The sequence below is a fragment of the Chlorocebus sabaeus genome, chromosome 11 (assembly GCF_047675955.1).
Source record: "Chlorocebus sabaeus isolate Y175 chromosome 11, mChlSab1.0.hap1, whole genome shotgun sequence".
Classification (NCBI taxonomy): domain Eukaryota; kingdom Metazoa; phylum Chordata; class Mammalia; order Primates; family Cercopithecidae; genus Chlorocebus; species Chlorocebus sabaeus.
Genome location: NC_132914.1, coordinates 78,399,397 through 78,415,250, shown reverse-complemented (window position 1 = coordinate 78,415,250; position 15,854 = coordinate 78,399,397). Strand labels below are relative to the sequence as shown.

Sequence of the window (15,854 nt, the reverse complement as noted above, 5' to 3'; positions counted from 1 at the left end):
TAAAAAATAAGTACCAAATCACAGAATGCAATCCCAAAATGAACCAGAGAGAAAAGAAACAAAGAGGACTCCAGGAAGATAAAAACTATATATTACTATTATAATTCCTTTACAAGATTTTCTTATTCCAAGAATGATATTCAAAGGACAGTCATTCAGTAAGTATTTATTGAATATATTCTATTCACTAAAAGGTATTTCTTTTTGGAAGAAGAAAGTGCTGAGGGCATAAATACATGCCAAATAGAAATTGCAGCATGTATAAAGGTTCGGAAGTTAGACCGTCAAAGGACTATGAGTTATTCAGCAGAGCAAAGATTGCGGGAGGCAGGTATACTTAGGGAGATGATGAGATACCAAGTGGAAGAAGTGAACAGAGGCAGATCATGAAATGCCTTTCATGCCATGTTAAGAAATTTGAATATTGTTCCAGGAACAATAGGAGACATGGAGAGTTTCACAGAGGTAATTCACTCAGAACTGCATTATAGAAAAATCTCTTCAGTTGCTAACTGGAGCACTAAACTGATGATACCAACCCAAAGCAATAAATCAGATAGATGTGGACGGTCTGGTGCAGGTGACTGGCAGTGGAAGATATGACCAAATTTTAATTATACTCAAGATCAAAATATCTTGGTGATTGTCTGGATATGGGGCAAAAACAAGAGGGAAAAGGCTGAGTTAACCCCCAGGGTTATGGCTCAAAAGTTAAAGAAAACTAGATGTGAACGAGGGTTAAGAGGAAGATGTGGTGGCAAGTTCACAAGTCCAGCTCTGTAAATGAGAGCTCCCGCTGGATCTGGCAATCTGCCATTCTGCCTTTACAATGCTTCCAGAAACTACATTAAAACAATATGGATTTAGAAGTCGGTAGCCCGTGCTGCAAGCAGAAGACTTAGGAATAAATCAATGCAGCGACCTAGTACTGCTGAATCATATTAATCACAGCATCACGATGGGCATAGAGGCAATTTGTAAAGAAACCACTCTCCCCACCTCTGAATCTTTACAGTGAACTATAAATAACTTGAATAGGTAGCAGAAAGAAAGCAGAAACAGTGAGATGTACACTAGTGAAAGAAAATCAATTTAATCTTTGTGTTCAGGAGATAGTACGATTTTAGTTTAAAATACTTAATTCAAAGCAACATAACTTTTTGTACAGGAAGAAGACCATTAATTCGAGCTATGAGACACTGGTCTTATCCTACTCCCTTACCAGCACATTGCCTCTAACTGTGGAGGACTCAATGGAGAAGCCCATAAATAACCTTGTGTTTAGATAAGAAACGCTGAGTTAATGAAGGCATGAGATAAAAGCTATGGGGAGAGGACCCAGGACAGCACAGAACAATGAGAGTTCTGGTCCTAATGCCAACTAGTTAGTTGACTCAAGGAAAGTAAAATCTCTACAGTTACATTTTCTCAAACATAAATTCCACTTTTACAGTCTAAGTTTTTTTGAAGCTGAATTATTTACAGGCCAAGATTCTAAAGATGGCCTTTACATTCATGAAGGGCTATTTATAGAAAGCAAAATAAAAACAGTATTTTTTGAGTGCTGACTATATACCAGGAATTCTTCTAGGTTGTTAGTACATATTTCACTTTACTTAAAGCTTTCAATTAGTCCTGAGGAAACTGAAGATCAAGGATTTGCCCGTGGCTATAGAGTAAGTGGCTGAATTGGGATTTAAAGGCAGTCCTACTGGATTCTGCCTCACTTTTTGCTACTCACATTGTTACTCCAAGGAGAATAGCCACCTGCTGTTTTCCAAATTAAAATTCACAGCAAAAGGGGGATTGGGAATTGTTTTGTGGGGGAAGTAGGCCCAGTGCAGGGGTTTACATGTAGCAGGGAGAATCAAATTTTCAGACAGCAAAGTTTGTCAAAGGAAGGTATAGATAACTCTTGTTCCTGTGAAGATCTATAAAAACGTGACATATTTTCACCTTTCCAACATGGTTTATACGTGATCCTTGCTAAGGGTAGGAGGAGAATTGGAACAGGTATTTCAAAGGCCAAAACAACTTTATATTATTAATCGATTTCCCAGCGTTTAGTCTCTTGCCAAAGCATTATCACTGATATAATAATGAGCACAAATAGTGATTCTAAAACACAATTCTACATCTCTCAAGTAATTTGTGTTATCATATTTTTAAAAAATTATGTTCTTTTTACATTATAATGCTATGAAGATGAAAATGTCTAATTCAATGAGGGTGCTTGCTTTGGGAATTCATTCTCAGGTGGATTAGCAGTTTGTAAACAGTTATTCACTTTTAGAAAGAGAAAGCCTTATTAAGCATGCCTTACGTTTGACAAAAGGTTATTCTTTCCACAAACCAAATTCATGCAGCTTACTTCTAAGCTCTAGCTTTTCAAATTATCAGTGAAAATCACCTACTTTAAACTAATGAAAACTACTCTAAATGAGAAAAAATGCTGTTGCCAGGCAACGATAATGACATAGGGCTTCTTTTCTCTCTCACCAGATGGATGCTGTCACGCCATCTCTAGCTACACGTTGCTGAGATGACACTGTGTCTATATAACTGCTTTTTCCCCCATCACAACTTCTCATGCTAAATTTACCAAAAAATACCTTTTCTATGAATGGAATAAAAAAATGTATTTCGGACCATTAAATTGAGAAAAACAAAGATGTATCAGACAGTAGTTAAGTCATTCGTATTACTGAAACATTATTTGCATTCCACTATTCAAAAGTAGCCTAAGGTATACCCTGGGCAACCCAGTTCATGGGACCGTGTTTTGTGAGTTCAGTACAACCCAGCTCTTCGAGTTCTACAGATTGCATTTCACACTAATTCAATCCATTATCTTTGAAACACAGACATGTACTTTAAAGAAACCCTCCCACCATAGTGCAATTTTGATAGACTCAAAAATTACTGAGTAAAATACAGAAGCAGAGAATAATAAGTAGTTAAAAAGCAAAATCCAGAATGCAGCATTTGATAGCACATGGAAATATTTTGCTCCCCGATCTGCAGCCAGAGGAATATTTGCTAATGGCTATTGGTACCCAAACCACAGAAAACAGGTTTTTAAATAATTCAAGATGGAGTCCTCAAGTCACCAAGAATATACTTTCTTCATTGTCACATTAGCCATATGGGGCCTCTTACGCTTAGGTATGCCTAGGAATCTATTTTTCAGTAAATATACAAGATTTTGCACAGGACACAAGCTAAGTAAATTCAAATAAAGTCACACATATAACACATAGTTGTAAAATGTTTTAAAAAGCGAAAGAAATAACAAGAGGCATAATGCTCTTAATGCTGATTCCAGGGATATAAAATTTCCTGTTATAGCCTAAATATAGAGAACTGCAGGCTAACAGATTAAAATCCATCTGCAATTCAGTATATCAACATGGACACATGAAAGAAAAATGTCTGAGAATTCAAGAGTAACAATGGAAGAGGATGATCAAGGAAAAAAAGTGACTTAGACTTTAATACCTTACCTGTCAAATCCTCAAATCCTAGTTAAGTGTTTTACAATTTGTTTACTTAGGAAGAATGAGACAGGACTGTAGTTGTGCCTGTAACATTTCCCACAGAGATCTCTGTTATCCAACTCTTAGCAATTATGCTACTTTGTGGTTTTGATTTTTGTAAACAAAATGTATTACTGTCTTAAAAAATTTCTGAGTTAGTGAATCTTCTCCAGAGATCCCTAAGAATAAGGATTAATTTGATCAGCCTTGTTAACTTTTATAGTTAAAAGTCTTGCCTCAGTTGTCTGCTGTCAGGAATTCTAAATTGCCAAGCTGTGCAAAAATAAGAAATCATGTCAAGTAGCCCTGACACATTTTCGTAACACAGCATTAGGGTATGTGTACCCTTAGAATCAATCGTTTAGATTTAGGAGATAGCATAACTGAAGTTTATTGGAGCCTTTGAGTTCACTTTAACAAAATCCAGAATTATCAGATTATTTCCCAAAGGAGGGAGAGTTAGGCTATATATAGACTATAGTTAATTCAGAACTGCAGTTGCAATTAAAACTGAAGCAGTTCAATCAAATATGGAGTGAAATACTCCGATTACACCAAGATAAAAGAACTCCACAAAGATGGCTCAAGGCAGATAAAGTAAGATCAACCATTTCAATCATAACCAATGTCTCAGTTCATTAGATGACTACTGGTTTCTCATTGAAATTTTTCCTTAGAGTTTAAAAAATTGTGTGAATTATCTAAGAATTTTATTCCTCCATTAAAGTGATGAAAACAAACAAACAACAAAATCACCCACTCTGCTCAAGTTGGTGGTCATTACTTCATTTCGACTATGTCATCAGTACCTGGACATGAGGACACTTGAAACACTTTCAATATAAGCTCTAGATCTTCTGATGGTAAGTACACAGATAGTGTCCTGTCAACCGGTAAAAGTAATCTGAATTTTGTTGAACTAAACCCTTCACTGAGTTGTCCCTTATAAAAGCCATTGTGGAAGTCGAGTATTCTATCTTTGTAGCTGTCATGAATTAATTGAGTGATAGCAAGAGAAAGAACGAAGTGTTTTTTAATCTAGGATTAAATAGCGTTAAACATTGGGACTCCAGGATGTTTTGTTACAATCATTTCAAAAACCAATACCATATCTTATAGCAAATAGGAATGAAGGAAGGAAGAAGGAAATAAAAGAAGGGAGGGAGGGAAGAAGTGTGGAAGAGAGGTAAGGAGGAAAGAAGGGAGGAAGAGAGCGAGGAGGGAGGCAGGGAGGGAAGGAAGGAAAAGGAGGAGGAAGCAAGGAAGGAAGGACAGACAAAAGTAGATTTACTGTGTTTAGGATTTAATAGTAAGTCTCTGAACTTTAACAAAAAATTTTTTTTTGTACTAGTTCATTTACTTGTAAAAACAATAATTCCTTTATAGTGATCTTAAATCACAAGAAAAATAATCCTGTAAATGCCACCATGCACTGCACTGACAGTTCTTTTCTTCCAAAATTGTGCTTCCTGTCTGATCTCTGTAACAATATAGTGTTTTATGTGGGGATCGTATAGCTGAGGATAAGGAAGTTCTGGCTGTTCTTTTTGTTTTGGCACATGAATTACCATATTTTAATGAAACCATTATCTTTTTGTTTTCCCTTTTTAAATTATGATTGTAACACCTCTGTTTCTCTATCTCTGGGTAAAAAAGAAAATGAAAAATTCAGTCAATAATCCAGATGTTTTTAATCTTCTTATGGATGAGTTACTGTGAAGATAATACATCTGGGTGAATGACAATTTGGCTTTTATACAGATTTAGAAACAAATAGAGACAATTCTCCTCTCTAAACTTGACAAGACCAATTTCCTTCATGAGAACATTAAATATTTACATTATTATACTCCGAAGCAAGAGATTCATGCTTCAGTGGTGCTGAACAGGAACAATTCTTTATTAAAATGGTCCTATGAGGGGTGGAGGGTACTAATCTGTTTTTGTATTTTCTACAGATTAGTTCTCAATTTAGAATATTAGATCATATTTGAATCAGATATCAAAGAATGCCTTTTTAATGAAATAAAGAGGATGTTAGTCACTAAAATCTGTCGGTACTAATACAAGTTGCACTAGAGTAACAATAATAATGTGTGATGGTTAATTTTAGGTGTCAACTTGACTGAATTAAGAAATATCTAGCAACCTGGTAAAGCATTATTTTTGCTTGTGTCTGTGAAGATGTTTCCAGAAGAGACTAATATGTGAGTCTGAGTGGAGAAGATGAGAAGACCTTTCCTCAGTGCGAGTGGGCATCCAAAAAGGCAAGACCAGATAGAACAAGAACAGAGGAAAGGTGAATGTGTGCACCCATCTGCTGAAGTTGGAATACATTCTTCTCCTATCCCTGGACAACAACTCCAGGCTCCCCTATCTTTGGAGTCCAGAACTTATACAAGTAGTCCCTGAGTTCTCAAGCCTTTGGTCTTAAACTAAGAGTGACATCATTCATTGGCTTCTGTCATTCTGAGGCCTTTGGACTTGGACTGAGCAATGCTACCAGAATTCCAGGGTCTCCAGCTTGCAGATGGCCTGTTACAGGATTTCTCAGCCTCCGTAATCATGTCAGCCAACGTCTCTAACAAGTGTCCTCTCATATATCTGTATCTGTATCTACAAATTCTGTCTCTCTGGAGAATCCTGATTAACAAAACATGGTCATATAAATGAACTGACTGCAGAGTCCCTTCTTACAACTCAAGTCATAGGAAGTACTTAATTTTTATTCATACATTTTAGTTACTTAACATATCCCTCACTAATTTCAAATTACACATCACAGTTTCTAAGCAGCTCATTTGTACACATATATCAATGTGATCACAGCAAATTCATGAATTCTTCATATAAATATGAATTTATATGAAAGTCTCACAAAAGTGTACAAGTATGTAAAAAATATCAACTTCTAAGTCAATAACAAGAAAAAGAGACCCTGTAGAAAACTTGAAATTTGAAATAAAGCAAAGTATTCTTTGGCTAAAGCTAACCTTCTCTTAAACATTAACACGTGTTTACTAGCACACGTCTTGGGGAAATGCACCACCACCTATCTGACATACAAAACTAGGAAACTCATGAATGCTCTTGAAATACCAGATGCTTTTCTTTTTGTAAGAGTTCATAACAACTCATAACATACTTGCCCTTTCCCCCTGGAATCAAACATCAATTTGATAGCACCTAAAGAAAGAATGGTTGAAATTTTATTTTATTTTATTTTATTTTATTTTATTTTACTGAGACGGAGTCTTACTCTGTCGCCCAGGCTGGAGTGCAGTGGCATGATCTCGGCTCATTGCAACCTCCACCTCCCGGGTTCAAGCGATTCTCTTGCCTCAGCCTCCCAAGTAGTTGGGATTGCATGCACACACTACCATGCCTGGCTAATTTTTTTGTATTTTAGTAGCAATGGGGTTTCACCATGTTGGTCAGGCTGGTTTTGAACTCCTGACCTTGTGATCTGCCCACCTTGGCCTCCCAAAGTGCCAGGACTACAGACTTGAACCACCGCGCCCAGACCTTCAGTATCGTTTTATAACTACTTATCACAACACACAACTTTAAAAATGATAAATTGATTTTTTTCTATGCAAATAAATAGAAATCCTAACTAGTTTTCTGTTAGTAGCCGACCTCTTCATCACCTGTAATGAAATTATTTTACAAAGCACAAAACGATCTAGCAATCTAGCTACTAGCTACCTATCTACCCATCCACATGTATTTGTGTAGTTCAATAGGACAGAATACCAAACAAAAGTTGTAAAATCAAACGGGGTGAGGATAATGGAAATGGAAAGAATCAGTCATCTTATTAGTAAAATCCACATGTTTTCCATGGCAATTAACAGTCACTCCAACCTGATTACAGTGACAGCACATTGACACATGTGGCTATTAATTCCTTTGGAACAATACATTAAAGACAAATTGCAAATTCTCATGGAACTCAGTACCCACCAGGGACCTCATATGCTTCTGTCACAGGCTTCAGTGAGCTTTTCTGTAAGCCTGAATACACTAACTACATACATCCACACAGGCTATTATGTACAAAGGTGTCTATAAGAAAAAGTAAAATAATTTTATAATTTTATTTGTGAATGTGCTAGTTTTCTTTAGTGAGTTTTGGCACAGTCACCTTGAAGAGGGAAAAACAGAACTCTTCTACAAGCGTTTGTGGCAGGTCACATTTGCGTGGGAAGTAATGCCCCATTTTGACCAGATAAGAGAAATTATCTGAAAGGTGACAAAACATTTTCCAGTTCATGACCAAGAAAATAACTGTTAAAATTTTCCTGGCTAGTAGGGGACACATAAATACTGTAAACATTCTTGCAGATGCAATAATTCTTCACTTGCTTTTATGTATTTCTACACATAGCATTGATTGTTCTTGAAATTCATTCTTATACTTTGTATTTTCTAAGGAGTTACAAATCTGAGTTTAAATACGTAATTTTCCCCTTAGTATATAAAACTGGAGTTAATAGAAAGTTGCTTTCTGATTTTCATCTTATGTAAGGAAAGTGTCCTCTGCTCTGATTATTCATTTTATATTTCATATTACAAAGGATGTAGAAAAATGTTTTTTTTCTTTTTTTCTTTTTTGTGTTTTTGAGACAGAGTCTTGCTCTGTGGCCCAGGCTGGAGTGCAATGATAGGATTTCAGCTCACTGCACCCTCCGCCTCCCGGGTTCAAGCAATTCTCAGCCTCCCGAGTAGCTGAGATTACAGGCATGCTCCATCACGCCCGGCTAATTTTTTGTATTTTAAGTAGAGATGGGGCTTCACTGTGTTGACCAGGCTGATCTTGAATTCCTGACCTCAAGTGATCTGCCCGTTTTGGCCTCCCAAAGTGCAGGAATTACAGGCGTGAGCCACCATGCCCAGCCAGAAAACACATTTTTAAAGAACAATCGAGGACATAATATAGAAAGTATAATTTCTCAGAATCAAACATTTCTGAATTATCAAACACTGAATTTGAGGTTTAGTCATTCACTTAATCGTTTACATGAAAATCATTTTTATAATAGAGCTAATTTTTGCAAAGTATTCTTACTAATTTTTAACCCAAATTTGATATTCTGCCCCAGATGCAGAGAAGGTGAGAATACTGAAAACATGTATATAGAAAGGTTGATCTAGTTCATTAAACTAAGTGGGACTGAACTAAAACATGTACATATAAAGGTTGTAGGGCTCCTATGGCTCATAGCTGTTTTCAGTGGGTCAAATTTTTTAAAATCTCTATACCTGGTGAGGAGGTAAATGGCTTCTAGACAATGTACCCACTCTCATATATATAGCCACCCCTCAAAAGAAGAAGCAGAAAGAGTTATTGTGGTGGTGGTTATGTGCTTATTCCAAAGTTTATAGTTGATCCATTTAATATGAAAATTTGTTTCCCAGGGAACACTTAGTGGGAGGACTATAGAGAATAAACAAAATAAATTAAATGAATAAATTACATATATAATGACAATTGTTTTGAAGAAAAATAAATTTATCTGCCTTTAATGCTAGGCAGAATATATGGCAGAATATATTAGATATTATAGAACACAAGAAGGTGGCCAGAGAGTCCTATGAGAGGAACAGGGCTTCATAAAAGGACTCTGGGAGCAGTGTGCAGGGTGTATCAAAAAGCAGAGAGAACAGAGATGAGTGATTAGGAAACTTTAAATCAGGACAGAGGATGATGCAGCTTCCAGAGTTCAAAGGCAAGGGGAATACTGAAGGTGGAATGAACCCAACAGACACTTCAAAGGAAAATCTGAGACTTAGTAACTTACCAGATATAAGAAACAAAGAAGAGAAGATAAAGAGGTCTTTAGTGCTTTATACCTAGGGACCAAGAGAATGGTGGCATCAACATCACTTATGAAGACATTATTAATAACAATTAAAAAATTGCTTATTTTTACTGAAACCTGAACCACTCGAATCCTGAGTTTGTGTCTGATCTGCTGGTCATTGCTCAAAAGTTTCCTCCAATCCTTGCAGCATTTTGGAACATTTCTTTAATATTTATGTGCATACTAGGAAAATGCTCACCAGTTTGCCACCAATGGTCTAAGACAGGTACTCTGAAGACATTTTTGGACCATTCCAGGGTCTCTACATCACATCGTTCTCCAGCCACAAATAATGTTTTGAACCTGAATATGAGACAGTGAATTCAAATTATTCCTGGAAAATAAATCAAAATAATTGTATTTACATTTTAAAAACATTGTTTAACGACACTCATTATGTCAGAGGAATACAGCCATATAACCAATACATCAGACTGTATAATGATGAGAGTCATTTCTTGTTTGGGCTCAAATATAACCAAACACACATCACAGAATTGGAGTGAGGTACTTCCAAAGTAGAATTCACAGCTAGTACTTTTCAGTTTTTAAAAGAGCAATTGAGTTGATCTCTGTAATCGATCTATCATGTTGATCTACTGATCAAAGATAAAATATATTTCACCTTAGCATTGTCCCGGCTAATTTTAGCTCCAAATTTGTTTGCTGAATTCCAAGTAAGGGTATACACAAAAAATACATACATAAGTATCGGCTAAGGCAGCAAATTCTTATAAATATGAATTTGTTCCTTCTTATGAGTTCCTCTGATAAAAATTACTTTAATTTCAAGTACATATTTTTCCTATTCCAAGGACATATATAGGAGAAATAGCTAGTGAAGAAGTAAATGCCATTGTGGCCTTTGAAGTCAAAAAGGTTCTTCAGTCAAAAGGAATACAAGAGTACTAATAGATGAAGGAGAATAAGCATTTTTGGCAGAAAGCACCATACTGCAGAATGGAAAAAATAAAATAGAAAAATACAATTGTGTTGACCCAATTAGTGGTTCATTGAGAGCATGGGTGTTTTTTGTTTTTGCTTTTTTTTTTTCCATTTTCAAACACCTTCATAACCTGTTACTATATATATATATATAGTGTGTGTGTGTGTTTGTGTAGAGTTAATTCATTTATCATCAAAGTAAAACACAAACAGTTGACAAACAAAAAACCTGTCTACTGATCCTGAACAATGTAGTATATTTTACTATTCCCTTAATTTTTCATATCATTTCATAAAGATTCATGGAGATTCAAATACTTCCACTCCTATGTTCCAATAACACTCTGTTTCTGTCTTTGCTATAAACATGTATCTCATTCTAGAATTCTTTTTTTTTTTGTCTATTTTCCACACTGCGCTATGAGCTCCTTAGGAACATGTATCCTTATAACTCCAAGACCAATCAAAGTACATGAATTTTTAGGTATTTCAACATTTCTAGATGCTCAGAATGATAAAGGGCAGAGGTGGGGAGTTAGCAAAATTAACACCGGTTTGACTTATTCTTCTAAGTAAAAGAGGCGGCATGTTGGTTTCTAAGAGTGTGGAAATTGAGAAAAAACAGTGACCTAAGGAGAGCAAAATTCTGGAATTACTATTCTAGGATATTTTCAGTATATAACATAAATGTGAAAAGACTTGAGAACAGCGAGTTGTTTTTTATGGACTCAATCAGTGACCTGGGAGGCTAACCAGGGGTAGCACAGATTGGGGTGTGATATAAGGGGTGGGAAATCAATGCTGGAAAAGCTGTCTGGAAACTCTAGAATAGGCAGGAATTATAGGAAGCAAGGCAGCAATAACCAGAATAAAAGAAAACTACAAGGAAAAATAGTGAGGTAAATGACTAGAAGTCACATAAGAAAAAGTTTGATGAAAATGAAAGCAAGGTGAGAAAAACAGGGTGTCATTATAGACAGAAGGCAATTTCAAACTTAGAGATCTTGAAAACCTGTCTGTTCTGAAGGATGATAGTATTTATGGTAGCTGAAGTCTAACAGTGGAAGACACAGAGGGAAATAAGAGTATTTTGATAGAAGGATTCTCTTCAAGATAGTATTAAAAATCACTCAAGGATCACAGCAGTGGAGAGTAAAATGAAAGTCTGTGACTTGTTGATTAAATAGGCTAAAGGGAGGTCTGAAGAGTGGGGAGATGATATTACAAAGAGATAGCATGAACTTCAATAGAAGATGGACCACAAAACAAACAAATTTGTCAAGTTCTCATGTTACCAATTTTACTTTAACATCTTCCCTAACTTTTATAGATAATCTTGGCCCTGAAGGTGCATTTGACCGCAGTAGTGAGAAAAAAGTAACAGTTTAATTATTCTACAGAAAATAAAGGTTATAAACAGCTATTGAAAATACACAGTAATTAATTTTTGAGTATAAATGAATCACTGATAAATGATGTCTATATGTGAAGTGCAATCACCTAGAATTATTCATGGTAATTTTCATCTATAGAAGATGATATCTTTATATCTATAAGGGTATCAGAAGAGGTTTTAGTTAAATTGTGATAAAACATCCAATGTGCTATTACTAGATCCACACTCGTTTTCTGAGAAAAGAAAAAAAAATCATCTGCTGAATAAATATATTCAGAGAGTAAAATTATCTTATTACTTTTTTTTTTTGCAATAATATAGTTGGAGCCATGAGGATGAACTAAATTGGTGATATAGTTAGGATATCTGTTCCCTCCAAATCTCATGTTGAAACGTGACCCCCCTCCACCCCCCAGTGTTGAAGGTGGGGCCTAGTGGAGAGTCTTGGTGTCCTCCCTATGGTAATAAATGAGTTCTAACTTACTCTACTTGTTCACACGATAGCTGGTTTTAAAAGCCAGGCACCTCGTCTCCTCCCTCTTGCTTCCTCTCTTGCTATGTGAGATGCCTGCTCTCCCTGAGTCTTCAACCATGATTGTAAGCTTTCTGAGTGCTCACCAGAAGCAGATGTGGCACTGTGCTTCTTGTACAGTCTGCAGACCCATGAGCCGAAATAAATCTCTTTTCTTTATAAATTATCCAGTCTCAGGTATTCCTTACAACAATGCAAAATGGACTAATACATTGGTATGGTTCAATGGAAATATAATGTTAGCTACAAATCCAAGAAATATACCTAGTTTAAAATTTTCTAGTAGCCACATTCAGAGAAAAAAGAAGAATAAAGTCAAATTAGCTCTAATAAGATATTTTGTTAAAATACACATATCTCAAATGTTATTATTTCAACATGCAATGAATATGAAAATTACTTGTGAGATCTTCCAGTCTTTTTTTAATACCAAATCTCAAATCGGGTTTGCTACATTTCAAGAGCTCAATAGCCATGTGAGGGTATTTCAAGAGTTCAATAACCACATGAGGCCAGAGGCTACCATATGAGACAGTGTAGAGGCAGACCATGACTTTCTGAAGAAGCAATAGAATTCTTACACTGGCCTGGATGAAGAAAAATTGTAATTCAATGCTATGTATTCAATGCCTGCTCAAATCATTATGCTGATAATGATTTGTATGCATGCACATGTGTGGGTATGCAAGTGTCACGGAATGCAGCTAAGACAATCTATTACTTAATGTTTTATAAATAAACTGTTATCTCAACAGATTTCCAAAATTTAAAGTATGATTGGTTTAATAATTAGGCATTGTTATAGGACTTCATATAATGGTACAATCCACTGTCAAAAATAATATTTGAGTAGCTGCCCACTTGTATATTTCTCAACTCCATATTCAAAATTATCTAGGAGCAGTTCTTTAGCACAATAAATGCCAAAGGTAAAATTTACACGTTCTGATATAGACACAGAAGCACTATTTTAAATTTCAGATAGGAGAGTAACCTATTGCTAGTCTTTGTTAAGAAATTATTTGAATAATTTTTGTGAGTACCCACTAACAGTATGCAATGCTGCTAGGGTAATCTTTAAGCCTTTGAGAACAAGGAAGGGGGATAAAAAGTAAGGGCGAAAATGGGAGAGCAAGGAAGGGAATGAATAAGAGGCAGAGACTAGGAAAAAAAAAAAAAGCACACAATTTTTTGACAAACTACATATACATTTGCAATTTGAGATAAATTTAAGTAATCAAATGTATGTATTTGTAATTTGAGATTAAAATTTGATGATCAAAATGACCTCATTTGAGAGAATTGTTATAACAGAATGAAAAAATTGTTTAAACGTTAAATTATTAAAGTAGGTTAAAGTATAATAAAGATTAGTGTAAAGTTTTAATGTTTAAAATGAGGTTGACTTCACCGAGAAAACACCAAATGGCGGATGACGCTGGTGCAGCGGGGGCGCCCGGAGGCCCCGGTGGCCCTGGGATGGGTAACCGCGGTGGCTTCCGCGGAGGTTTTGGCAGTGGCATCCTGGGCCGGGGTCGCGACCGTGGATGGGCCGGGGCCGGGGCCGGGGCCGGGGCCGAGGCCGCGGAACTCATGGAGGTAAGGCCGAGGGTAAGGAGTGGATGCCCATCACCAAGCTGGGCCGCTTGGTCAAGGGCATGAAGATCAAGTCCCTGGAGGAGATCTACGTCTTCTCCCTGCCCATTAAGGAATCTGAGATCATTGACTTTTTCTTGGGGGCCTCTCTCAAAGACGAGGTTTTGAAGACTATGCCGGTGCAGAAGCAGACCCGTGCTGGCCAGCGCACCAGGTTCAAGGCGTTTGTTGCTATCAGGGACTACAATGGCCACGTTGGCCTGGGTGTTAAGTGCTCCAAGGAGGTGGCCACCGCCATCCGTGGGGTGGTCATCTTGGCCAAACTCTCCACCGTCCCCGTGCGCAGAGGCTACTAGGGGAACAAGATCGGCAAGCCCCACACCGTCCTTTGCAAGGTGACAGGCCGCTGCGGCTCTGTGCTGGTGTGCCTCATCCCTGCACCCAGAGGCACTGGCATCATCTCAGCGCCTGTGCCCAAGAAGCTGCTCATGATGGTTGGCATCCATGACTGCTACACCTCAGCCCGGGGCTGCACTGCCACCCTGGGCAACTTCGCCAAGGCCACCTTTGATGCCATCTCTAAGACCTACAGCTACCTGACCTCTGACCTCTGGAAGGAAACTGTATTTACCAAGTCACCCTATCAGGAATTCACTGACCACCTTGTCAAGACCCACACCAGAGTCTCCGTGCAGCGGACCCAGGCTCCAGCTGTGGCTACAACGTACGGTTTTTATACAAGAAAAATAAAATGAATTAAGCCGGTTACTGCCTAATAATAATAATAATAATAATAATAATAATGAGGTGGACACACCTATAACTTTAAATGTTATGTAAAAACAAGACAAAATGAAAAATATAAAGGCCATAATGTTGATAATCTTAGGACTGTAAAATAGGGTCATGTTTTTAATCATATGTTATTCAAACACTTTTCTGATATTTTAGAAAACTCCTGTGATGAAAGATATTACGCATTTAGATAACACATTAACATTTATAAAATGATAGGTTTGGCTGATCCCAGCAGTGCAGGCAAAGAGCAGCCAAAACGAATAATGTTATAGGTATTAATACCACATTTCCAATGCCTGTTAAGCCATAAATTAGTTTAAAGAACTCTAGATGGTTCAAATGCCCATGTCTTTGGCTTATATATGAAACTAGAGATTGAGAATTTCAAAAATATTCACTATTGAAAATGTAATGTACAACATTGTCAATTAAAAAATTAAAATACAGATTTTTTAGCAAACCAAGGGACAGCTGATATCTTGATGTTACCAGCATTTTTGCAAGTTGTAATATTTTTTGGCTATCCCCCATCCTCCATCACATACATTACAATTAATCTAAGTAATTGATTATAATAATAAACCATGCATTAGCACTGAGCTCTTATTTGATGGCAAATTTGACTATTATATATTTTAAAACATAGTATTTATTATTATGTTTTTGTAGTATATTCCTATTGCTTTTCTTCCTAAACTTGTTTACTGCTATTTTTAATATCATTATTATAGCAATCGTCATGCGGGCACTAATAAATTGAAAGGTACAATATTCCACAATGGATGATAAAAGTGGCTGCTTCTCTGAAAGTCAGAAAAATCCCTTCCATTTCCATTAAAATCACTTTACTATGTATTGAATGCAAAGGAAAAATTGTGAGATAATTAGTGGTTTAGAAAAACGTCAAAGTAATATTGATGACTTCTTTCGCTAAATATGCCAGAAACTATCCATTTATTTTTGTATTAAAATTCCTCAAACTATAAAAAAGTTATTGTTATTTTATCAATTACAGACTGCTAATAGTATAATACTAATGAACATAAACGGAATACAAATCTAAATAAAATTTAGAAATAAGATATAATTGATGAAACAAAATCTCATAAATATTTAATCAAATATAATTTAACTCTCAATTCCTTTTAGTAAACAAAACTATACTAAGTGATTTGCTCTTTTTG

General features: G+C 36.3%; 1 protein-coding gene and 1 pseudogene across 1 annotated transcript in view; one reads left to right on the top strand and one right to left on the bottom strand.

The window, feature by feature from the left end:
• The window catches only part of ACSS3 (acyl-CoA synthetase short chain family member 3), a 181,992-nt gene that overhangs the window by 47,781 nt on the left and 118,357 nt on the right, over positions 1–15,854 (bottom strand). Inside the window, exon 9 of the mRNA XM_008004125.3 lies at positions 9,603–9,706. Coding sequence (XP_008002316.2) covers positions 9,603–9,706 — 104 coding nt within the window. The remainder of the gene's footprint in view (positions 1–9,602; positions 9,707–15,854) is intronic.
• LOC119620278 (small ribosomal subunit protein uS5 pseudogene) lies at positions 13,702–14,627 on the top strand (annotated as a pseudogene).